This window comes from Halichoeres trimaculatus, unplaced genomic scaffold (genome assembly GCF_033239565.1).
Source record: "Halichoeres trimaculatus isolate MK-OKI-2021-1 unplaced genomic scaffold, fHalTri1.1 fHalTri1_scaffold_18, whole genome shotgun sequence".
NCBI classification, from domain to species: Eukaryota; Metazoa; Chordata; class Actinopteri; order Labriformes; family Labridae; genus Halichoeres; species Halichoeres trimaculatus.
Window position 1 is genome coordinate 13,301,522 of NW_027437196.1, and position 24,947 is coordinate 13,326,468.

Genomic DNA, 24,947 nt, shown 5'->3' on the forward strand with positions numbered 1-24,947 from the left:
AAACAGTGGGAAGAGATCCCTCTTTCACACACACACACACACACACACACACACACGCACATACATGCACAATCAGAGGATCCAGAGTACGCCGATATGAGGCAACAAATAATAATGAATACAGTACATCTTTCTCTTTGCCCTCCACGTTAAAATGCAAACACACACACACTCACACAATCACTCACAACGAGAAGAGCATTGGGGAGCACACAGGTTTCAAGGGGGGTACAAGGAGGTGGAATGTGGTTCTGCAGTGGAGGGGTCAGAGATGAAGAAACCCAGGAAGGCTTTAGGAGGCTGGGTGAGCCTACTCTTCCAACGTGCGGAAGCCGTTCTGCATGTCCTCCAGTAGTTGAGCATACTCAGCCTTGATCTTGGCTTCACCGTCCTTTACTGGGTCCTGCAAGGGTAAAAAACAACAGTTTGAGCTACAAACACAAAAACAGACTTAATATTGGTCTAATCAGATATCAGTTCCCAGAGTTTGCAGATCTTTGCTTTCTTCTGGAGAGTACGACCAGAAGTCACACTTCTCCAATAAGAACCAGACTTTAGCAGGTATGACGCACAAGCACAAGACCTACGTCATCATGAAGCGCCTGTTTACACAAACTGTGTTCTCATCCTAGTCAGCACGATAAGACACAGAGAGAGCTGCTTCAACTTTGAAGACTTTTTGGTAGGGATGTCCCGATCCAATCACAAGATTGGAATCTGGGCTGATCGAGACATTTTTTAACGATCAGAGCTCGGGGGAGAGGGAATCAGAAAAAGCCTGGGGCCTTAGTTCTTGTTTTTAATTAAAATGTGTATAATGGCACATCATCATTCATTTTAGAATATAACTTTGTCATTATAACAAGTACAACAAAATTGCAAACAAGAAATTGCAACCTTATTGTCACACACATACAAGGTTATCTTGTGGTGCACCACTGAGAAGCTTTATTTCTATTTTGTTGATCCGATGCTACGCTAAGTGGAGAAAAAAAGCTATATCCATGTTGGCTAGAATGATACCTTCATTTAAATAAATTTTTTTTTAAAAAACTCAAAGGACAACTTGTAGGAGTTTTTTTCTTTTCTCTTTTTTTAATGCATTGCTGAAAGATCTGATCGGGAAATATTGGGATCGGCAGATACTCAAAAAAAAAAAAAAAAAAAACGGAATCGGATCAGGAGCAAAAAAACATGATTGGGACATCCCTACTTTTTGGTTTATGTTTAGTCATTTTGATCCGGCACAGCCCTCCAACACCCTGCTATTGTTTGAAATGATTGTCGAGAGAAGCAGTTGAAGCTATCTGCGTGCTAGTGCATGAAGTGAATAATGCTAAAGCACTATGTTCGCAGTCACACTGGCCAAGTAATTCAGGCTTTAGGGTTGAATCGTGCTTAAGCACTGTACGATTTGCCAGTGTGACTGTGTCCTCAATTTTTTTGTTGTGCTTTACGTTGGTGAAGCTCATACTTGACGTTGATCTTTTTTACTTATAACATGCGAGTTAATGCAATTACTTTCCCCTCTCTTACTGGCATTTCTTAAAACCCGGCAGCACTCAGTTAATGTGAACAACACCTGAATGGTTTGATTCAGCTTGGAAATTCCTTCTTCCTACTTCCTACTTTTGTGTTGATATTTAATGAACTTCAGCTCAGTCATAAAAGCAGTCACTCATTCACACAAACCTTGAATTTCATGGAGCTGATCCTGTAGAGAATTTCTCCCATGTGCTCCCTGATCATGGCCCAGGTGATCTTGTTGTCGCTCTGAGCTGTGGTCTCCACCGCGTGTCGCGCCATGTCGTAGAAAGAAATCATGTTAGAGAGAATTCCCACGGTCTTGTAGAAAGGACAGAACCTGGGAAAAGAAGTCAGAGTAATTTGTTTTAAGCACTTATTATATTAGTTTGTTTTAAATCCATTTAAGATCTGATTTTCACCAATCATTTATTGATTAAATGTGAGAATGACTTTATGCTTTCCTGAGTGTGATGTTACCTGTCATATGGGGTGTAGCCGTTCTGCTGCAGGAAGTCATCTTTGATCAGTTTGGCCACTTCCAGGGTGATTTTATCAGTTTCTGCCAGGGATGCCTAATTTTAAAAAAGAAAAATACTTTTAAAAAAAAGAGCAAGAAAAGTTGATACAAAAGACATATTTGAAATTTGTATGGGTTTCAGCCTCTGGAGTTCAGAGGGAAGTCACTTTATTTAGAGATCACCTTTCCGACAAGCTGCACAATCTCAGCCAAGTCCTCCTCCTCCTGCAGGATCTCCTTTGCCTTGGTACGCAGCGGCACAAACTCAGGGAAGTGTTTGTCGTAATACTCGTCCAGAGCACGGGTGTACTTGCTGTAGCTGATCAGCCAGTTGACGGAGGGGAAGTGCTTCCTCTGAGCCAGCTTTTTATCCAAACCCCAGAACACCTGAGAGAAGAAACAATCACAAACAATGTAGTAAAAGCGCAAAGATTTCAGAGAATGATTGATTTGAGGTATCATCATTTACCTGGACAATACCAAGTGTGGCTGAAGTAACAGGGTCAGAGAAGTCACCACCAGGAGGCGACACACTGAAAATTAACAGCAGTTACATTAATGGACCATTAACATGCAAAGTAATGTCTCCCTCTATTGGTTTCAAGCTGTACTTACGCTCCAACAATACTGACGCTGCCCTCCCTCTCAGGGTTGCCCAGACACTTCACCCTTCCTGCTCGCTCGTAGAAGGAAGCAAGGCGAGCTCCCAGGTAGGCAGGATAACCGCTGTCTGTGGGCAGAAACAGAAAACAGAATTTTTAAAAACACGGGGGAATCGGCTTTACTCTGCCAAGTAGGTCACCGGGATTACATAATAAGAGGTAAGAAGATCGTACAGACATGCTGGCTCTCTGTCAAAGGAGCACTTCTGCAGAGATTATAAATATAAGCAAACAAGTGTGAGATGTTGTTGAGCTCATCTTAACATTCATACACAGGTGTGCAGGCTTTCAGATCATCCAGACTGAGGACAAAATCAACTGTTGTGGATATTAAATAAGCTCAGTATGTTTTTTATTACTAGATTTGCTTTGTTGTTTTACAGTCTAAAATTGATGGAATCAGAGAAAAATTGCAAGAACTGATATCTGAGCAAGTGTTTGTCTTATTTCCACTAAAAATGTCTTACAGGACTAAATATGATCCACATTCACCTGACAAGCCCAGAAAAAAATGTCTTTTTCCAAGATATTAAAGACTATAATATAATCCCTGAACTGCTTGTAAAGAGTAGAAAAAAATTACAAATGGGGGAAGTAAATTGCAAAGTTTCTTTAATTGATACATTTTTCTTATCTCAGGAAACCTGACAAGCAGATTTTTTTAAACAAGCAGTTCTGGCGTTATTTTTATCTTTAAATATCCTGAAATAAGTCAACTCTAATAAGACCATTTTACCAGAAATAAGACAAACACTTTTTTAGATTTCAGCTTTTACAATGTCAGTGAAACTGAAGTCTGACAGGCTGAAAGAATTACATCAGGTCATGATTACTGAAGAGAAAGATGAAATCTAGCTTGTAACCAGGATCTCATGAACATACATTAATGTTGAGATGTCAGAGTGTGAAGACTACACACAGATAGAGAGTTTGGGGTTTAGTGTTTTGTTTAGAGGCACCTCCCAGGAAGTAGACTTGCAACACTCCAGATATTAGCTGAAAACATTGATTTGTAGCAGGATTTGAACCAGTGACCTTACAGACTGAGATACAGCTCCCCCAAGGTCAAAGGTCTAAAGGCAAATGGTGAGAAATAAGTGTGACTGTGGCATAAAATGTTGCAATTTAGATTTTTCTGAATTAGATTTAATGTATGAAGTCAGTATTATGAGACATAGGTTTAAATCAGTGTTTGTCAAACTGTGGTCCACAGGCTACTAGTGGCCTGTCAGCTTGGTTGTCTGTTGATTGTCTGAGGTCTTCATATTTCATATTTTATTTATTTTATTTTATTTATTTATTTATTTATTTATTTATTTATTTATTTTTTTATTTTTATTTATTTATTTTTCATTTTTTTATTGGGGGGGGGGGGTCTCTAGAAACATGAATGTATAGTTTAAAAAGTGAAGAAATATAACCTTTAAATCAAGAGTCACTAACAGAGTCACTTCCACTTCCTCTAATCCGAAATTACTGCAAAAACTTGTCGAGTCAGACACTTCAGCTAAATTTACTGTCACTTTAAACAATAATTGATATTCTTGTCATTTAATGAATCCAGAGCCTACTTAGTCTTGATTTAGCCAAATAGTTTCCAGAAGACTCTAAACTCACCTGCAGGCATCTCAGCCAGACGTCCTGAGATCTCCCTGAGAGCCTCGGCCCAACGGGAGGTGGAGTCAGCCATCATGCTCACATTGTACCCCATGTCCCTGAAGTACTCAGACAGCGTGATTCCTGCAAAAACAAACCAAGACACCACAAGTTAGCACATGAGCATTTCTCATCTGGGTCAAGATCAAAAAGAATCTGAGAGTATTGTTGACAGATACCTGTGTAGATAGAGGCTTCTCTGGCAGCTACAGGCATGTTGGAGGTGTTAGCCACAAGTGCTGTTCTCTTCATGATGCTCTCTGTCTTTCCGTCTACTTCCATAGTTAGCTATTAAAGTAGAGAAAAAAGTTTAGGAAACCAATCACAGTCACTCCAGCTGTGATATAATGCACTACCTTCTCTGACCCACCTCAGGGAAGTCTCGCAGTACTTCTGACATTTCGTTACCACGCTCCCCACAGCCTACGTAGATGATGACGTCACTGTTGGAGTACTTGGACAGGGACTGAGAGATGACAGTTTTTCCACAGCCAAAGGCTCCTGGGATGGCAGTGGTTCCTCCTTGCACACATCTTCACACAAAAAAGAGAGAATTACGAAATATTACAGGAAAAACGTTAATGAGGAGAACATTTTCAGATACTCACGGGAAAAGAGCATCCAGCACCCTCTGTCCAGTCAGCAGTGGGTGATTGGCAGGAAGCTTCTCTGTAACTGGACGCACCTGTCTGACAGGCCACACCTGCACCATGGTGAACTTCTCCTTTATGCCCTCAAACTCCAGCTCCATCACCACATCCTGGCACAGACCGAAACACAATCAGAAACAATACAACCATGATGTCACAGCTAAAACTAGGGTACAATGGACTTACATTGACATCATAGTTCCCAGGTGGGGCCAGGTAGGTGACTGTGCCTCTGTTTCTGGGAGGCAGCATGATCTTGTGTCTGATGAGCGAGTTCTCGTGCACCATGCCATAGATGTCTCCTCCTGTGATGTGACTGCCAACCTGGCAGATAAAAAAAAATAACACTTCATTTTTCTGCTGATTTGAAGCAGAACATGCTGAAGATTCTGAGTCACACTCACCCGCAGGCTCTTGCTGGGAATAAACTCCCACTTGAGGTCTCGGTTGAGAGCCCCAATGTTGACACCTCTGGGGATGTAGATGCTCTGTGTGAGGTCGTTGATGTCCTTCAGTGGTCGCTGGATACCGTCAAAGATGGAGCCCATGATTCCTGGACCGAGCTCCACAGAGAGAGGCTTACCCGTCCGCAGCACTGGATCTCCAACAGACACACCGGCTGGACTTGCGCTCAGGGAAAAAAATGTTTGAACAGGAAGCAGGACTCCCAATACTGAGGGTTCTTGCCAACATCACTGACACACATTTTAAGAGCTGCTACTAGATCCAAAAGCTAAGATGTAGTAATTTTTTCAAACTCTCTTTGACAGCTGATATTGAATGAGAGAAAAATGATTAACTAAGAGCTTAAGGGAATAGAGGGCAAGCTTTTAAAAATGTGTTTTCCTTTGAGAAACCAGCAGGAATGTCATATGAGTCTGTTAAAGAAATCAATGATACTGTTATTGTCTGACAAAATGCTGGTGCTATGTCTAAGCTTTAACACAGCCACCTATCACTAAACAGAGCAGTAACTCTGGTTAATAGCTGCTGCCATACTGCTATAATGCTGTATGACCTGGATACAAACAAGTACAGGTGACAGAGGCATTTAGGAGCAGGTGAAGTTGGTCTCATTCTGATCTAGACAATGAAGATTTGGAAAAGGAAAAAGGATCGCTCTATTGGAAGAACCCGCAACATCATAGGCATGAACACATTAACCTGCAAAGAGGATCGAGGGCTAGTGGTGCTAGCTCTGCTAATGCTAGCCACAGCTCTCTAGTGTACAGCCATATCAGAAATGAAGCATCCTGTATTTTTCCTTACTGCCCATTAGCCTGAGTTTCAATTAGTGTTTAAACTACTAAAGTTATATTTTTGGGGGCATTGGATAAAATAGCTGAAGACTGGCAGGAGTTGAATCAATGACTGTTGCAGTGATGCCTACATCCTCAGTTGACAGTCAATGCATTTGCATGCACACAGTGGTAAAATTAAGGTCATAGCTTGCCCCTAAATACCAGGAAATAAGAGAGTTTGCATCAGGAGCCCTAGTGTTTTCAGCAAACACCCTTGCATCCTCTTTTTATGTCTTACCCTCACTCTGATTTGTTGGGGGGCAGTTCAACTTGGGGGCAATATACAACTAATCACTTCAACATAACTGCTTTTTAACTCATTTTGTTTTTTGTAAGTATTTCGTTAAAATGTGCTTCAATTTATGTAAAGCATCCTAAATTACCTTTTTGGTTGAGAATGTGCCAAACAAAAAAAGCTGTGTGGCTTATAGGGATGGGAATTGATAAGATGTTGTTAATGCCGATGCCCTTATCGATCTGATTCTTTATCGGTTCCCTTATCAATTCCTGTTGGGAATTTTCTTGGTACAAAAAGTAGCTTTCCAGGTTTTCTGTATCAGAGCATTTAACTTAGTTTATACTGTCAGTGAATAAAATGTAATTGGTCCCTGAGTCTGGATATTTCTGGGCATAATTATACAGAAACAGATAAAAATAGCACAATGTGACATTGATGTACTGTGTTGTAATATACTAATAATTCAAGTAGGCCATCTAGTGTCTCAAAGTGGTTATAGCAATGGTTTAAGTTGTTTGGAAGCTTTCTGTAGTTATGACGTCAGCCATGTGCCTTTCAACTGTCTGTCAGCTTTTGACGTTTGAAATTCTCAGTATGTTTACAAAGAGTTGATGTGATATGTTTCTGTGATGAAAGTTAAAATTCTATTCTGAAGCTGAAGTTATACTGATATATGCTAACTGTTAGCATATCAATACAGTTTCCCATTTACGTTAGCATCAAGCTTGTGCTATTTTGTTATTTTGGTAAATAAGGTGATTTATACCATTTGGAATGTATTGAATATGAATCCCCTGAGAGAGAGTAGTGTACATTTCTTAATGAAATCAGTTCTTCAGTAAAACTTCAAGCTGAAAGTCATGAATCAGAGTTTTCTTGGTAAACGTTATCAAACTGCTAAGCTAAGATAGCTGCAGCAGACTAGTGGACGTAAGGCCCAGCGGCTCCGACACAGTGTAAAGAATTGATAAGGGAATCATTAAGCACAAAGGCTAACGAAATCGATGGATTGAAACATTTCTTAACGATTCTCAACAGGAACCGATTTTCGATTCCCATCCCTGGTGGCTTAGCTGTAACTCCATTCATTTTTTCTCAACTTTTTTCTCAATGCTAATCTTTAATGTAATTTTTTTACTGGCTGCACAATTAAGACATTTGGTGTTTCAGTCAATGGTTTTAATGTTTGTGCCCTAGTTTCAGTCTTTTGGAGCAATGTTTCGCCACACTCTACTTAAAAAGAAAAATGTCTAATTTCTGATTTGTATTTCTGAAAATGAATCCCTATGGAATCAAACTGACAAACAGCCTCATGTTCAAAAGGATACATGTCTCCTCATAGACCTGGATGGTGGCCATGTCTCCCTCCAGCCTGATGATCTCCCCCACCAGCTCACTGTGGCCGACACGGACCAGCTCGTACATGGCCGCCCCCGCCATGGCTGTAGCTGTCACCACTTGAAAAACAAACAAGGTGACCAGTGAGTCCACAGAGATCAAAGGAGAAGAAATCTGTCTTGTATTTACAGGATTAAAAAAAAAACTTGTGGTGAAAATGTTATGCATTTTGGGTCCCTAACCTGGTCCAGAGACTCCATGGACGTATCCAAACTGGCTCTCTTTATCCGCATCCCTGATCTTTGGCAGCTTGGACAGGTCCATCTTTACTGGTTTTCAAGCCTCACTGGAAGAAGAGCGAAGAGACAAGAGGAGAAGGTTACTGACAGGACGATAAGAACACAAGTGAATAAAAAAAGTACAGGAGGGACAGTCTGCTCCTCTGTGGTCGTCACTTTTAAATAAATGTGATGTAGTTCCACATTTTAATAATTAAGAGCGTTTGTTGGCTGCCGTGTAAAGGGCTTTGAATGCTGCTGTTAGTCATGTCTTATCCAAGACCACACATTTTCCAACACCAGTCCATCTGACTGATAAATGTGCAGAGAAACAAATCTATTCAGTGGGAATTAAAAGCTTAAAAGAAAAATACTAAGCGGATGTTTTAGTTAAAAATTGTGCAGATTCGAGTGTAAGAATCTCCTAATTCACACACAAACACAAGCCTGGCACTATGCCTGGCATCTACAAGGTGGCACCTCCTCCAGTTGCCACGGAAACCGCCTTGAAAATACAGCAACATCCCTCCTCACGACTCAGTATTCCTCAGCGCTCAAGCACCTGATCTAGGCCATCCTCTTCTCCTCTTTGGCTGCTCAGGATCAGGTCAAGAAGTACAGTCAGTGTGACACGTGAGGCTAACATCAGAGGGGGATCCCACAGAGCAGAGTGTTCCTGCTTCTCTTTGATACGAAGGTTCTTCATATGTGCATCTTTTGCAAACATATTCATCCTCTGTGATTCACACTTTCCTGCTTTTTTCACATCTCATATTCCCAGCTCACTACAATAACGCCTTTGGGCTTCATGCAGCAGGGGAAAAAAATCCTAAGCTGTCATCAGTCGTGACACAAACCCATCCCCACTCAGAGCTCACTGCAGATGCTCTGCACACATTCTGAGGCAGCTTTATTTGCAATATCCTGAACGCATCAAACACAGAAGGACCAGTTAACATGCTTCAAACATATTCCTCACCTTCTATCTGACAGTCCTACCACGATACACACAGCTCTACATCCATGCCCTTTTCTTGTCCTTCTCACTGATACAGATCTTCCTGTTTACGCTAGGCTGCTTTTAGTCCATCTGTGCAGGAATAAGCCAGCTCCACCAATGGGCCAAAACAGGAATTACAAGAAATACACCTGAAAAACTTCACTATGCTCACAGTTCTCTTTGAGTAAATTAAAATGCTGTTAAAACAGTGATTGTTTTATCTTAAATACAAACATCTTCAACATTATGTGCAGCTGGATCAATGAGAGCTGGTGAAAGAGCTTCAAGCATACAGTAAGGAGATAAGCTCTATTGTTGAGATGATTAGTTCAAAAAAGATCCACTCTCTGACCTCTGTTTCTGAAAAACAACCTACAGTGATATAGAGTAATTCTGTGTTACAAGCAGCTCAGGACAGGTTCTCTTATCATCATTCTGCCTCCAAAGACAGACATGAAACTTGATCATATGATCCAGGCACATGACTGGCTGGCCTTGCTGTATGACTCTCTTTCAGGAAGTGGAAAACTAGAATGGTGCAAAACTGGGAAGTACAAATTAAAACTGTGTGTGTGGAAACACTGAGAAAAATAGCCCTCTTGTGAGTCGAATCCTCAGTAGAATTTTAGAATTTTAACCCCTAGGACTAATATTATACAGACCTTAGATCGTATTGTATGACACACAGATGTGGGATGGATGTTTTGTATCACCAGCATTCACATGAATTCAGTAGAAAGACGAGACAGCTTCAAGATCAGACCTTAACATGTATCCTGTACCTGTATTTTGTAGCATATAAGGCTGAAGGCAGCGTTTGTTCTGACAATGCCCCCTGTTTTCTATTCAAGCATAAGGTTACAGTTGGTAAAAGGCCTTCGGTATGTATGTGAAGACAGATGTGTCAGCTCAGGGACAGGCTAAGAAATGTTACATGCATGTGAGATCCTGACACATTTATGTTAATTGCATTTGCCTTACATGCAGGTGACTGAGGGCTGATCCCATTATATTCAGATAAATGGCCTCTTATTAATCATAAAGCCATACAGAAAGATGATGATCGTGGCTGCATGACATTGCTTTGAACCTATCTGGATCAGTTGGAGAGCTTTCCTTGAAACTGAAACAACATAAACATCAAAGAGAAGCCAATTAACAAAGCTGTGATCATGCGTGTTATGTCCACACAACACCATTTTGTTTTAGCGATAAAACAACGCCAGCTGGTGTCGTTTGATATTCTGTATTAAAGAACGAAAGGTCCCTCGGCCTGGCTTAGAAATTGATGGCTCAACCGTTTTCGTACAAGAAGGAAGCTAAATTTTCACACCCTACATGAAATACAGCAATTATATTCACATGAAGTGAACAAAAATAGAATAGTTACCGTCCAGCAGTGCTATGGTAGTTTTCTGGCTTACCTCGAGAGAGAAACGATGGGTGCTGCGGTGCGTGACAGCAGACTGAGATCAGCTGACTTCATTCACTCGCTGCTCGGTTTTAGTGCTGGGCCGCTGCAACTGCCGCCATTTTGGATCCGCCCCGTAGCGACCGCAAAGCTATTAAAGCAGTCAGCACTGATGATAGATAACTCAAGCTGACGTTTTAGTCTTCACCTAGCAGTGAAAATTGAGGTGCTGTATTTCAAAAGGTACAAAAATCGCGGTGGAAAAAATATATTTTTTGTCTTTGGCGGAGATAAAGTTAACAGTTACAATAGTTAAATCGTTAAATTAACGTCCCTGCCCCTTCAAAGAGGTGTATCCCTACATCTTAGAATATTTCTTTTATAAATTAAAAACATTAGATATGATCAATTGAAAATTGGAGGATTAAATTTTCCACCATTTTTACTCGGTTTTACTAAAATACCTTCATCCCTATTAACTGGACACTCAAAGTAAATGTGAGTAGCCTATCTCTTACCCACTTAAAATCTTTACAGTAATCTTTGAGCCAAAATGGAGCCACAATGGTAAAATTGCTCTGGGAATTTATATATATATATATATATATATATATATATATATATATATATATATATATATATATATAATCGATGGTACCTTTATTGACTTCAGAATATATGAGTATATTGAAAATGTGTCTCTTTTGGGCAAGTCCAATTTTTTTTTCTTTCTTCATTTTATTTGCACCATCAGACCAAGTCAAATTCTTTGTAGCCTCCCTGACCTTTGTCTCATAGGCTGTGCCTTTTTTCACTTTATTTACTTTACTTTAATTATTCTACCTCTGACCCTAGCAGACTCTGGCTCATTCTTCGCAAACTATAAATGAACTGTTGCGTAAGGTAACATATGCTGTCATTTTGAGGTGCTGTTTAATCTCAACGCAGCCACATCTCAGTGTTTTCGCACTGTATGTTTTAGGGCCGCTGAGGAACCCTGAAAGTCTAACCCAGGGTTAAAAGTCTCTGACATAAATGCAGCAATCATTGTGCGCATGCGGGGTTCAGGGTTGACAGTCTTCACACAGTCGTGGAAGGAGTGCGGCGGCTAAGCTAACCGCAACGAGCTACATGTGGAGGGTAAAACGGGAGGCATCCCCGACCCTTACTCTGTCAAAATTCCTCCATTTTAACCGAAACAACTCTAAAGTTCAGGCACATCGAAAATAAGGGATATTATCTGTTTACAATGAAAGGGTGAGTTTAATCTTTTAAAACTCGGATAAGTAGCTTAGCACGAGTAAAGTTTTTCATTTCTGTTTTTTTCTACAAGGGGAGGAGACGGCGAGGCTAGCTAGCTTGCTAGCTAAGCATTTATTAACGATATGGAATAAAAACAGCTGATGGTAATTGTTCTCAAACAGTTATGTCCAGGATTTTTGCTTTAACTGAAGCCGCTTGTCGGTTCGTTTAGGTTGCAAACAAGCAATGCTATGACCGGCTAGCTGCCAGTGTGAAGCTAAGTCAGTAAACCCACTGTAGCTAAGCTAAACAGGTAGATACTGGAGCCCAGATCATCTGAGTGCTCCCGTCAAAGTTGGCCAAACTGAACTTCAGTTCGTAAACCACGTCCGCTGATCAGGTTACAGGGGAAGTAAGTGTTTCAGTTGTTGTGTGAACGTTATGGTCGACATCAGAGTTTGTACCAAAGAGTTTTCTGTAACCCGACATGTCAAAGTAACACTACCAGCGATGTTCGACGTCGTTACATTTTTGGCTAAGAGCTTACTTCTCAGATATCAACGAGATGATTTTAACTTAACTGTACACATGGGGCTAGTCAGGTTTCATAGACTTAACAGTTTAAAAGGTGGACTGACACTTGTACTGTAGGTCCTGATGAGCATCACACGTGAGCAGCACCTGTTATTTTGGATGCGTTGCCCCAGAAATACCTCTGCGAAGCCCCCCAAACCGCTGTCGGGAAAATGATTTCTTATGTCAAAAATAGGTTCAAATATCCAACTGACCCTCAAAAAAATTAAGTGATACGAGTGAAAAGTCTTTTGTTCTCTGTGACATTTGTAACCCTGTGGCACAGCTTCAGTAACATCTAGATGGAATGTCATTTTCATTTACTTTGGAGCTGCAAGTCTATTGTTCTTGAATATTTGATGAAACGAGGAATAAACATGCTGTTATTTTTGACTTTTGATTCAGATTGATTTGATGTACAAAACGGCGAAAACGTTTTTCCTAGTTTCTCAAGGTAGAAAATGCTTTTCTCAGAGTGAAATTCATCTAGATCCAGGGGATACTTGTATGCTGTAGTAGAGCTTTGTTGCGCTCATTTTCAATTTTTATGAATTCAATGTACCTGTCTCAGCTATTTAACCGTTTTGCTCTTGTTCCAGTAGCCGGATCGAGCTGGGGGATGTTACGCCCCACAACATTAAGCAGCTGAAACGCCTGAACCAGGTCATCTTTCCTGTCAGCTACAACGACAAGTTTTACAAAGATGTACTGGAAGTTGGGGAGCTTGCAAAGCTAGGTAATGCATATCTTCCATGCAACATACTGTAAAATTTTTAAGAAAGAAATGTCACAAGGCAATGCATTTCTCTGGTCATTGCAAGAATCCTATATTTCTAGTTCTATTGAAAGCTAACATTTTCTATGTCTTGCAGCTTACTTCAATGACATTGCAGTGGGTGCTGTGTGCTGCAGGGTGGATCACTCTCAGAACCAAAAGAGACTGTACATCATGACACTTGGCTGTCTAGCACCCTACCGTAGACTTGGAATTGGTGAGAGCTGAGCATCTTGAAAAGAAAGCTTTAGTGTACTCCCTGATCTTGTACTTTGCTTTTCTAACAGTGACTGTTTTTCCAGGTACAAAGATGCTGAATCATGTGCTAAACATCTGTGAGAAAGATGGCACTTTTGACAACATATACCTGTGAGTGTCCTTATGTAAAAAAAAAAAAAGTGTATTTTGATCAAAGTATTTTTTATTTATTTGTTTAAATAATATTGTTTATATATTAGTTCTGCTCAACTTTTTCAGCTGTTCTACTACTAATAGCCTTTTTTCCTGTCTTTTTAAAGTCATGTGCAGATCAGCAATGAGTCAGCCATTCACTTCTACCAGAAATTTGGCTTTGAGATCATCGAAACAAAGAAGAATTACTACAAGAGGATAGAGCCTGCAGATGCCCACGTGTTGCAGAAGAGTCTCCGCAGCCCGTGTGCACCCCCAACTGGAGAGCTTCAGAAGGCAGAGTAGAAGCACAGCGTTTGGGAGGAGCACAGATGTGCCTGCCTACACAAAAACAGAACTGTGACAAATGCCCCAGGGTCGACACGTTCAACACTTTCTTCAAAGGACGCTAAAAAGACAAAAGAATTTAAAGTACAAAAAATGCTGCATTTATTTTGCAAAGGGGTCCCCTTTGATTTTTTTGGTTATTTTATTGCTCCCATCTCCCAGTTTAAGAATTGAAAATGTCCAAATGTTCATTATCCAAAAGCGCTCCTGTTAACAGAGTTACAAGTTTTCGGACAGTTTTAGGCTTGGTGGAGGGGAGGGTGCGGTGTTTGCAAATCATACTGTTTGTGTTTGAGGGTTTTTTTAAATGCGGTTATTAAGCTACTGGGGACATATCTGTACTGTCGAGCCGAAGACAACAATTGTTCTGAAGCTGCAGAAGTGTTTGAAAGACCATCCCAAACAAAAAGCCCCAGCTGCTCAGCTTGGATTTGATGCTTTGAATTGTTTGTGGAAGAGTCATGCCGCTGTTCCCTTGCCTCTTGAACCCTGGGATTCACAGGAAATGTGTCTTTCTAGTGTGATGATTTGTCATTATAAGCAGGGGAAAGAAGAAATGCACCTCCTCAGTACGAGTGTAAAGGTTGAACGGTTTTGAGGTGGTGGGAAGACTTGGTCACCACTTATAGTTTCTGAGTAACTATTTTCCAGCCTGTTAATTTAATTCCCTTCCAGTTTTTTTTTATTTTCACAGTAAGACAGCAAATGGTTCAGAGGCTCTCCAAGGATTTCAGTTAAGAGTGCAAAAGCATTAGAAATAAAACAAAATATTTTATTGAATGTGTTTCAGCAAAGGGCACTTAATGTTTTGGGGAATGTTTGAATGACAAGAGATTGACTGTTTAGGATTAGATTTGGGCATTGAAGGTGTGTGTTTGGACATGTGTCTCTAAATGCATGGAAGCATTCCGAGACATCTTACCTTCAACATCTAATGCACCTTATGTAGCCACCAAGCAGAAATGGTTTTCTCAAACTTCTGCCTCAGTCAATTTCTGTTGCTACCATCACTGTCATTTGGTTTAGAAGCCCTGCAGATTGTTTGGAAATTTTGGTATGGTCTTTTGAAAAGTGTTACCCTAAGGAAGCTCTGACCCCTCTGCATGCGAGGAGAGTTGTGTTCTCTCCACTGTAGTATAAGCATGTCTTTCCTTTCTTTGAAGAATTTTATCTTTTCTGGAGCTCTATATTGTAAGACTTTTTAACGTCTAAATAAAGGAATTACTATTTGCAGTAAATTTATGAGTACATGTGTTATCTTGTGTTGTTAAGATGTTTGTGTTTCAGCCTAATGAGCGAAATTGTTATTGAAATTTAATATAAACACGTGTATTGCTGAAGAGTATAGGGAACGTTAATGTTAAGATGCATTCGTTGTAAAATCCGTCCCTGGATGCCCTTAGAAGACAATGCGATTGGCTGAAAACGCCCATATCTGCACTGCCATTGGCTGTCGGACTCTGCAGATCCCTCCCATAGCCGCACCAGGCTAGATTGCTTCAGATTGTTGTGAGATGAGTTGAATGCTCTGCTAGCCTACAGTTAGCCTCCAAACTCAAAGTTTCGAAGAGACGCTCCGTCTCCAAAATGCCGAAGCTAGAGGTCAGTAGAAGCTGCTTCTTTTAAGTTGTTTTAGATGAGGAGCGATGTGAAGAAATACCACGTTAATTTTCCTGATATTTGTGTCGGCAACGGAAAGCTTAGCTAGCCGTTAGCTAGCTTGCTAAGAGGAAGCTAGCTGAATAATTAATTTTCCAGGTTGTTAGTTTCGTTCTTGTGGAGTCAATGCATAGCCTGAAAATGTAACAATGTCATCATAAATGTGAAGATAGAACTGCCCGTGTTCTTCGGTAAGATGTCTGTGATTTTAGTGTTGTATGCAGGCAATGTAGTTGTGGTTAACTGTAGAGCCAGGTTAGTCCACTCCAGCTTGTTAGCATCATGTAGTTGTAATAGGGTTTAGAGTAGCTTAACCAGAGCTTCAAAGTCTTGTATCTATTGTTGCACTTTTATTTATTTCTCGGCTGTGTTTCTGTACACTTTCAGCTGCTAATATTTATGTAGTTGTTTTGTGTCATTGTTTTTCTAATCAACAAACTCTGCATGGTTTCTATTTCCCCTGCAGACTGATCACGGGAGGGATTTAAGGTCCAGCTGTTAAATGTGTTGACACTACCTTATCAAACAGGCATCTGTGTGGACACGATGCCAGAAATGACTGAAACCCAGACACCTGGTCGTAAACCCAAGTAAGGATTGCTCATATTCTCTGTAACGTTACTTAACTTTCATAATGAGCCCACGTATTGTGAAATTACAATATTGTGAACTGTGTATTTGACTTTGACAGAAAGAAGAAAAACAAAGAATCTCACAATGCAGGTGAAGTAACATTTCCTCGAAAGCATTGCTTTGTCATGAAAACAGGTGGATTGATTGTCAGTTTCTGAAATTGTTTTTTTTCTTTTTCTCTTGTAGTTGAGAGACACAGAAAAGAGAAGATTAATGCTGGGATAAACCGCATTGGTGACCTTCTGCCCTGTTCCCAGGCACTCAAACAGGTATGAGGCAAGCAGGCAGTACTGCTATGTAGAACATTATAGTCAGATTAGTGTCAGACATAGCCAGTTAGTTGTAAAGACAGTTTAGCTTGAATTTTGCTGTTCCAAATGCTATGAATCTACATTGTTAAGTGATATCAGTTGTAAATCTAAATTTGTATCTAAGCCAATGGATGGCCTCCATATATCCTAAACCCTTGCTTTTTTAAATGTAACTTAGTCTCTTAACAGAAGGCTTGAAACAAGTTTTATTCATTGAGTGATGCGTGGTCTGTGATCACTTTATAACAGAGGACACATCTTGGCATAAAGCAAATTCAGATCAATAAACACTTGTCCAGTTTTGCTGTCATTGTAATTGTGTTTCTCAGGGCATAAGCCCAGCAGAAAAAAAATAGGATAAAGTTCTTTTCACATTTATCGCAAATAGCAGAATACTCAGGTCTGATAGGTAGATAACTTTTGATTGTGATTGATTGATTTGAAGTTTACAGATCATTGTGTATGTTGCTTCTTGTCATAAGATCAGATTACCCCATATTGGACTGAGCTGTGATCATGAGTGTGACTTGTTCTAATACCAAACCTTTTTCTCCTCTGAAGAGCAAAAACATGATCTTGGACCAAGCTTTTCACTATATTGCTGAACTGAAGAAGCAAAATGATACAATGCTTCTAGAAGGAGGAGATAAAGTTCAAGGTAAGGTTTAATTTCTAAATACTAACCTCTAAAATTAATACTAATTGAATTAATGAATGTGTGATTGGGAAGTTTCTGCAATTGGAATCATTTACAAAGTGACAACATGTATTTGATTGATTATTAATGTCCTTGGCCTCTGCAGCTGAGGAGATCAGGCGGCTCCGGCGTCAGTTGGAAGAGCTGAGGAGGGAGAGTGCTCATTACATTGAGCTCCTCAAAGCTCATGATATCAACATCCTAGAAGACCCCACCATTCACTGGAAGGGAAAACAGCGTTGCGCCAAGGTCGCCAAAGTGACTCCCACTCACCAACTTCCAAAGGGGATCATCGTCTATTCCAATGGCAATGCCCTGTGCCCAGCAGGACAGGAGGCTAGCCCAGGAAAAAAGCCTCCTGAAACATTAATTCTTCGTCCGTCTTCTGAGGTCAGCGCCAGTTTGAGGGTTAATGGAGCTGTGCTACAAGTCAACAGCTCATCCTCCACCCCTGCACTTCTCCCTGGGTCTGCCGCCACACCCACTCAGTCTACGCCAGCTTTGAGAGTGATAGAGCAGTGTGTGGTCGAGACCCCAGCTGCTGCACCTACTCTGCCACCCTCCGCATCCTACATCACCCTTCAAATCCCTGCAGCCACTACAGCCCTGACGCAAGTGACACAGCCTGCTGCCTCAGCTCAGACCCTCAGTGTCACAGCCACTTCAGCTACACAGCTCCCCATAGTGAGCCTCGCTCAGCCTGTTTCCACTCTCACACAGACCATACCAACACTGAAAGCCACAGCCACTGGAGCGGGCTCTTGGGCCACACAAGAAACTGCCATCAGGACTTTAAGCTACACTACAATCCCTAACAGCCAAGCCCTTCTCAGGGCAGGGGCAGCAGGCAGCACACAGACTACATGGACAACCCTGCAGATGGCTGGGAACACAGTGCAGCCAGTCTGCCAGAGTGTACCCACCCCAGAGGTCATCAACACCAGCCAGACTGTGCAGCAATTGACTGTGTGTCCAGTGGGCACGAAACCTTCTGTTCAGCCTATTCAAATACAGATGCAACCACATGTGCCTGTGCAGCAAGCCCCTATAACAGCTCACATCCAAGCTCAGCCCTTTCAGAGTCCACCTCAGCTACGGCCAGCAATCCTGAACCATACAAAGCCTCAACCTGTCATAACCCCTCAACCTCAGTGTACCGTTCTCCCCCAGCCTGCTGTCGTGACCCAACCCCAGCCAGTGTCATTGGTCCCCCATCCCACAACAGCTCTCATCCCTCAGCCTCAGCCAACACTGGTGCCCCAACCACAAGCCACAGTGCTACCCCTGCTTCAGACCATGCAGGTGCTGCAGGTCAACCCCACTGGAGCAACAGTTTCAGGTGCAACAGCGCCACAGAACACCAACAACCCAAGCGTGGTCATCCTGCAACAGGCCAGCGCATGCCCAACCCAGTCAGTAGTAAGGGAGGAGATAACAAATCAGACACCCTGTCAGCATATTGTTATTATCCAGGCACCAAATCAGGTCACCCCTGCTGCCCAGAATCCTCAGGTTGGTGTGGTGTCCGCTGCAGTTCCTGGCATGTCTGCTCAAATACCCACAACAAGCAGTACAACATCATCTTCCTCCCTACAGAGCGTTGGAGGAAAGCAGCTGGTGCATATTCTACCACGCCCCATTCAGCCCCAAATGACCCAACCCCTTCAGGTCACACAGGCTTCCTCTTCTCCACCAGTTCCTCAGACCCCACAGACTATCACTGTTAACGGTCAGGTGTTTGCTCTTCAGCCCATGAAGACCTCAGACAAACCAAACTCCCAGGGTGTTCAGAGCACACTCCAGCTGGTCCAGCCTACCACCACAGAGGAACCAACCACCAACGTGGCTCTCAACAGTTTAGGAGCACTCAGCAGTCTCAATCAGAGCATCTCTCAAGGCCTTCCCATCACCATTTCAACCCAGAACAACGGTCAGCTTCCAGCTGTTTCATCATCAGTCGTGCAGCAGAAGCAGCCTCCTGCTCCAGCATCCATCCCCGGAGTTTCACTTGCGCTCCCTGCCAGGCAGCTTCAAGTCCCTTCATTAGACCAAGTAAAACCAGGTCCGGTGGTTAAAGCTTCTAAGCCTGCTGTAAAGAGGCTTCGCTCAAACGCAAGTGCAAAGTGTGCAACAGCAAAGCGGACTAAAGCAGCAAAGAAAAAAGAGCCCAGTCAGATTCAGCCGGCTGTTTCTGTTTCAGCTGAGCTAGAAAATCAGACGGTTCAAGATACAACTCAAGTTTTACAAACTGTTAAAGTTACAACAGTTGCCTCCACTCACACCACAGCCGTCTCTAATCCAAAGCAGATAGAAAGTGCTACCTCTGCACAAAACTCGCAGATAATGATCATTTGTAGTTCTTCAAATGAGACAAATTCTTCAGTTCAGTCTAATCCACAGCGCAAAAACTCTGCAAGTGAAACAAACAATAGTGGTACAGCACCTGTAACCACAACTGCTAATGCTACATCAGTCAGTGCAGCTGTGGCCACTGATGGTAAACCAGCTGTAGCTTGTAGCAGCAGCTCAGTCTCAACTAAACTCTCAGCTCCAGAAGTTACTCAGCCAGTCACCAGTTCAGCAGCTAGCTCAACTCAAAGTAAGTCAGCGGTTACACCTGCTGTGTCCAGACAGAACAGATCTGTGTTCAGCTCTGCCACCGACACTCAGAACACTTCCACGGCTGTTTCCACTGCATGTCCGACTCCTCTTGGCAGCAGCAGCAGCACCCCGACTACTGCACATGTTTCATCACATCAGACTTCTTCAGTGTTTTGTCCTCAAGGGTCGAACACCCAAGCTCCTTTGACCTGTACAAGATCTGAGCCTCAAAAGACGACTCCTTCATTGGTTGCTACAACCGTGGCACTCTCATCACCTGCCATAACGCTTTCTTCAGCTCACAGCTCTGTTACAGCCTCTACAACAAGTTCAGAGTTCAGGAAAAGAGTCACTTCAAGCCAGCAGACTGACATGCCCAACCCTCCTCCTTGTCAGCCTGCTGAAGTCAAAGCAGCCCAGACCCACAGACGAGAAAGAGAGGTTCAGGAGGAGAGACAGAACCAAGTAGCTGAGAAAGAAAGCGTGGTGGCGGTGACTCCTTCTAGAAAGGATTTAAATTTATCCCAACAGGTCTACACTAACCTCGACGATCAAACGATGGAGCAACCGATCGCAACCAGCAGACAAACCGATTCTCCGATGTCAACAGCTGCAGGAGGAGGGCGAGGGTTCTCTGTTGCATCCATGCTGCCTCAAGGTCACAGTATCAGCGCGTCATCTGGCTCATTTGGGACGTATACGTTCACGTCCGAGCAGGCAGAGATGCTGGCTTTGGCCATGCTGGAGCAGGATAGTCCAAGCAGGAGAAGTGGAGACAGCACCACTTCGGCCAATCCCTCTACAGCCACATGGGAGCCCCCCAAAACCCCGCCGGTGTCCAGTAGTAAAGAGCGACACTCAGGCGGTCAGCAGGTAAAAGTTACCAAACCTATGGACTCAGTGAGTGTTAAACCTGTGGTACAGGTTTCTGTGAGTGGTCCCAGTGGAAACAGACATCAGCAAAGCATCTCATACTCCCAGTCTCAGCCTCTGTCACAGGTTCAGTCCCAGAGCGGAACTGTAGCCAGCCTCAGCGTCAACAACCTGATCCGACCCAGCTCTGTTCAACAGCCCTTCCCTGGTTCTCCCAGTCTGGGCCAGCACGGCTCTGCTCCCTCACCTGCTGGGCCATCAGCCCACATATCCCAGCCATCAAACAGCGCTCAGCTCAACGAGTACACCCCCTTGAAAACGGCTTTAATGAGAACACAGGCTGGAGTCAGCGTCGGCGAGAGACAAGTGAAGATCATCTCCAAGCGGCAGGCCCAGGAGGAGGTGATGCTGAACACTGGGAAGCGGCCCAAACCTTGTCCTCCATCAGCTCCAGCTGTGAGCCACATGGACGTGAAAGCAGCAGACCACAATCAGATGATGGTGGGGCAGCTGCCCCCCACATCCTCATCTGTCATGACAAGGATAAATCCTGAAAGTGGAGGCCCTCTCTTCTCCACCAACTCCTTCATGAGCCCTGTGGTCAGACCCACGGATGGTCATTGCGCTTCTCAAGCACCTCCTGAGCAGAACCAGCCTAGTGTGCTCCACCTGCCCCAGGGTCACCCACAGCACGCTGCAGCCCAGCCTGGCCAGCACCTGGGAGGAAACCCTTACATGAAACAGCAGCAGCAAGAGCAACAAAGACACCATCTGTATCATCTGCAGCACCACTTGACACAGCCTGACCCTGCACAGCGGCACTCGTTACACCAGAGGGCGCTACAGCAGCAGCAGCAGGAGCAGCAGCAGCATCAGCATGTGCAGAAGAAACGAGGACTTGTCAGAGGAAGTCAAACTGGTTCTCCTGCTGGTCTGCAACAGAAGCAGCATCACCTGGAGAAGTCTGGAGTTCAGCAGCAGCATGCACATCAACAACAACAAACACAGCATCAACAGCACACACAGCAGCAGCAGCAGCATCAACAACAGTCACACCAACAATCACAGCAGCATCAGCAGCCAGCTCAGCACCAACAGTCTCATCCTCAGCAGCACCAACAGCAGACACATCCACAGCAGCCACAAACACAGCACCAACAACACCAACAACAACAGCAACAACAGCTACAGCAGCAGCAGAGCTCCCACTCTAGACACCAACAGCATCTGCAGCAGCAGATCCAGCAGCAGCAGCAGCACTTTAGACACCAGGAGAAGAGCTGTGAGGCCCAGGCTGCAGGATCCAGAGGACACCACAGCAGCCACCTGGCCCAGCAGGAGCACCTTAAGGTTTGGATGGATGTACTCATTTGGATTATTGCAGCTGTGATGTTCTAGCAGGTGATGCAAATCTTCGTTCTGCCCTAATGTCATCTTTTCTTTCTCTTTTCAGTCTGGTCAGGACCACAACACTATGCAGAGAATGATGAGCTCGAGGACTCTGGAGCAGCAGCTCATCTCTCCCCCCAGTAATCCCGTGTCCAGGTCGTCTGATCTGTCTTGTGCCCCATCACGCCAGGAACGCCACCGTGTTTCCAACTACTCTGCAGAGGCGCTCATCGGGAAAACTTCTACCAGTGGTGAACAGCAGCAGCGTATGGGTCTCCATCTGCAGCCCAGCCGCAGTGCAGCACAAGAGCAGCAAGACCTGCGTGGCTACCTGGACACGTCACGAGGAAAGGCCAGCATCGCGCACAACCCACAGAACCGCCTCGCCCCTGAACACCCGGGGTCAGCTGATGTCCAGAGAGTCTCTGAGTGTCCTCCCTTCAAGGCCATGGGAGGAGGAGCTCATCAACTTGGTGGTTTTGAGGCTCAGGTGTCCCGTGGGAGTGACATGGCTTCTAAATCAGTGCCGTCCTCTCAGAGGGGCCCTCAGGGGCAGCAGCAAGGAGGCTTCAGGATGGGTGTTGGCCCCACAGGAGATGCAAGGACCCGAAGCGGTTACAGTGCGAGTCATCCTGGTACACAAGGAGTCCAGGTTGGACCAGCGCTACCCCGTGATCAGGAGGGTTGTCACCAGAGTTTCATGCAGAGTCTACTGTCCCCCCACCTGCCTGAGCAGAGCAATCATCAGCGGGCCGTGCAGTGCTGCCCTCCAGTTGGGATGGACTACAGCTGTGTGCCTGGAAGCTCCTCAGGAGACATTCAGGCTAAGACTTCAAGTCCCAGTGTGCCCCAGACCCAGAAAGCTCCGGCCATGAGGCTCGGAGAGGGCAACAAGGGCCACATATCTCAGGTCAGCAGTAATATGCACGGAGGCCCAGGTGTGCGCACAGGTCTCCCCCACCCTCCACACAGCAGCGCTGAACCAGGACGCTCCTCTGCCCCCTCAAGACCTCCTCCTGCTGTCAGCCAGCACTCCCGCCACATCGCCCGGGACACTCAGCCCACCAAGCTGAGACCTGGAGACCGGCCTCGGTCAGGAGCTCTGCGGCAGAGTAACCCCTTCGAGCCTGAGGGCCACCTCCCCCTGCCCTCAGGTGGAGGTGTGCTGCTCAGCAGGCCTCAGTCTGGAGGAGAAGCACGGCGCAGCACTATTGTACGTTTTATGGCAGACAGCACTCAGGTTCCTAATGACAACAACCTTGTTCCTGATCAACACCTGACACAAAACTTTGGTTTCCCCTTCATACCTGAGGGAGGGATGAATCCTCCCATCAATGCCAACTCCACATTCATTCCTCCGGTCAGCCAGCCCAACGCCTCTCGAACACCCTCCCTCCTGCCCGTGGAACCTCAGAACACCTTACCTTCCTTCTACCCGTCCTATTCACCTGCTGCTCATCCCAGCCTCTCCAGTGATGTCACCCTCCAGTACTTCCCCAACCAAATGTTTACAAGCCCCAGTGCCGATAAAGGCAGCGCCCCTCCTCTGAACAACCGCTTCGGCTCCATCCTCTCCCCTCCTCGCCCTGTGGGGTTTGGGCAGGCCAGCTTCCCTTTGCTCCCAGATATGCCCCCAATGCCCATTGCAAACTCCTCTGGAATCACCCCACACATCTCCAACTTCAGCCTCACATCGCTGTTTCCAGAGATCGCCACAGGCATGCCCACCGACGGCTCAGCCATGCCCATGTCCCCCCTGCTGTCTCTGTCCAACACCTCGTCTGCTGACTCAAGCAAACAGCCAAACCGTCCCGCCCACAACATCAGCCACATCCTGGGCCATGACGGCAGCTCAGCGGTTTGAGGAGGGGTCCTGCTGCTTTGTCATGAACTCTCAATGAAGATCTTTCATTTTATTATTTCCTGAAGGGTGGTGAATAATGGTTTCTTATCAGAACCACTCTGTGTCTGTCTGCTGGTGGCGTCTGTGTTTACATGCTGACAACTTCAGTCTCAAATTTGTCCCCTCTTGCACAGTGATGACATTTAAATTATCTTTTCAAATATGAAAGAAATCTTTTGATTTTAATGTGAGAGTAAAATGTGATCCTATTTAAAGGTCTTTGATGGAAAAGTTAGTTAAACCAGTTTCTGGTTGTAAAACAAAATCAAGTTGAGCTTCAGAGCTTGACTAATGAACTTTTTCATCACTAAAAAACCTTCTGCACAGTTACCTACCAATGTAATTTACTAACTTATATCAGGTCAAACTGTACAGATTGTTTTCTCCAAGAGCTATTTTGTAAATAACAATGTTTCATATCAGAATTGTTAGATTATGTATGTATTTGTAAATACAGAATTGATTAATAAAGTTTATAAGGAGACATTTGTAACTGGAGAATCATGTGATTCTTTTTCCACTAAGTGGCGCTGTTGTTTCATGTAGCACTGGAGGTTGTTGCAGGAAAAATAGAAGCAGAGCCCAGAAATCAATTTCATAAGCTTTTATTTACACGCAATAGTGCTCCAGCATGTGCAGCTCCGGGGCGACTGCACCTCTAAGTGAGAGTGTAGATTCAGGATCTCCTTCATTTTCGATTTCAGATGTCTCTGGCAAAGACTAATACTTATGCACCAACCTGTGAGGGGAAGAATAATACTGACACACCTGTCACGGCGCCCTCACCTGGCAGTCATTTGGTAACCAGCAAATGAGTAAACACAGAAGTGGTTGCAGTTTAAAGTTCAGCTTATCTATGACTGAGTTCAGATAATTTCCAGAATCTCTCCCATTCAGTGATTTAAAAAAATAACATAAAAAATAAATAACTATACAATATATAATCTCTTGTACACTACTGGACAGAATGATTTA

At 43.9% G+C, this 24,947-nt stretch overlaps 3 protein-coding genes across 7 annotated transcripts; 2 read left to right on the forward strand and 1 right to left on the reverse strand.

Moving 5' to 3' along the window:
* Window positions 1-36: 36 nt before the first annotated feature.
* Window positions 37-10,722, reverse strand: atp6v1ab (ATPase H+ transporting V1 subunit Ab). 3 transcript variants are annotated; one of them, XM_074693660.1, is made up of 15 exons: window positions 10,592-10,722; window positions 8,132-8,235; window positions 7,880-8,008; window positions 5,417-5,631; window positions 5,199-5,336; window positions 4,971-5,122; window positions 4,733-4,895; window positions 4,542-4,650; window positions 4,324-4,446; window positions 2,660-2,774; window positions 2,514-2,577; window positions 2,228-2,431; window positions 2,005-2,099; window positions 1,693-1,864; window positions 37-403 (listed from the first exon to the last, which is right to left on the reverse strand). In XM_074693660.1, exons 2-15 carry the CDS (start codon window positions 8,211-8,213, stop codon window positions 311-313), a joined length of 1,854 nt encoding a protein of 617 aa, XP_074549761.1. In that variant the 5' UTR covers window positions 8,214-8,235; window positions 10,592-10,722; the 3' UTR covers window positions 37-310. The 3 variants fall into 3 exon arrangements, with proteins under 3 accessions (XP_074549761.1, XP_074549763.1, XP_074549762.1); XM_074693662.1 differs by lacking the exon at window positions 10,592-10,722 and adding an exon at window positions 10,558-10,589; XM_074693661.1 differs by lacking the exon at window positions 10,592-10,722 and adding an exon at window positions 9,147-9,278.
* Window positions 10,723-11,606: 884 nt separating this feature from the next.
* On the forward strand, window positions 11,607-15,144 carry naa50 (N-alpha-acetyltransferase 50, NatE catalytic subunit). 2 transcript variants are annotated; one of them, XM_074693433.1, is made up of 5 exons: window positions 11,607-11,835; window positions 12,996-13,129; window positions 13,266-13,385; window positions 13,471-13,537; window positions 13,687-15,144. In XM_074693433.1, exons 1-5 carry the CDS (start codon window positions 11,828-11,830, stop codon window positions 13,862-13,864), a joined length of 507 nt encoding a protein of 168 aa, XP_074549534.1. In that variant the 5' UTR covers window positions 11,607-11,827; the 3' UTR covers window positions 13,865-15,144. The 2 variants fall into 2 exon arrangements, with proteins under 2 accessions (XP_074549534.1, XP_074549533.1); XM_074693432.1 differs by having other exon boundaries at window positions 11,608-11,835; window positions 12,993-13,129.
* A 238-nt stretch (window positions 15,145-15,382) lies between these two features.
* usf3 (upstream transcription factor family member 3) lies at window positions 15,383-24,451 on the forward strand. Of its 2 annotated transcripts, none has more exons than XM_074693217.1 (7): window positions 15,383-15,508; window positions 16,032-16,155; window positions 16,257-16,288; window positions 16,385-16,467; window positions 17,071-17,167; window positions 17,313-22,030; window positions 22,134-24,451. In XM_074693217.1, exons 2-7 carry the CDS (start codon window positions 16,112-16,114, stop codon window positions 23,931-23,933), a joined length of 6,774 nt encoding a protein of 2,257 aa, XP_074549318.1. In that variant the 5' UTR covers window positions 15,383-15,508; window positions 16,032-16,111; the 3' UTR covers window positions 23,934-24,451. The 2 variants fall into 2 exon arrangements, with proteins under 2 accessions (XP_074549318.1, XP_074549319.1); XM_074693218.1 differs by lacking the exon at window positions 15,383-15,508 and adding an exon at window positions 15,663-15,756.
* Window positions 24,452-24,947: the final 496 nt, after the last annotated feature.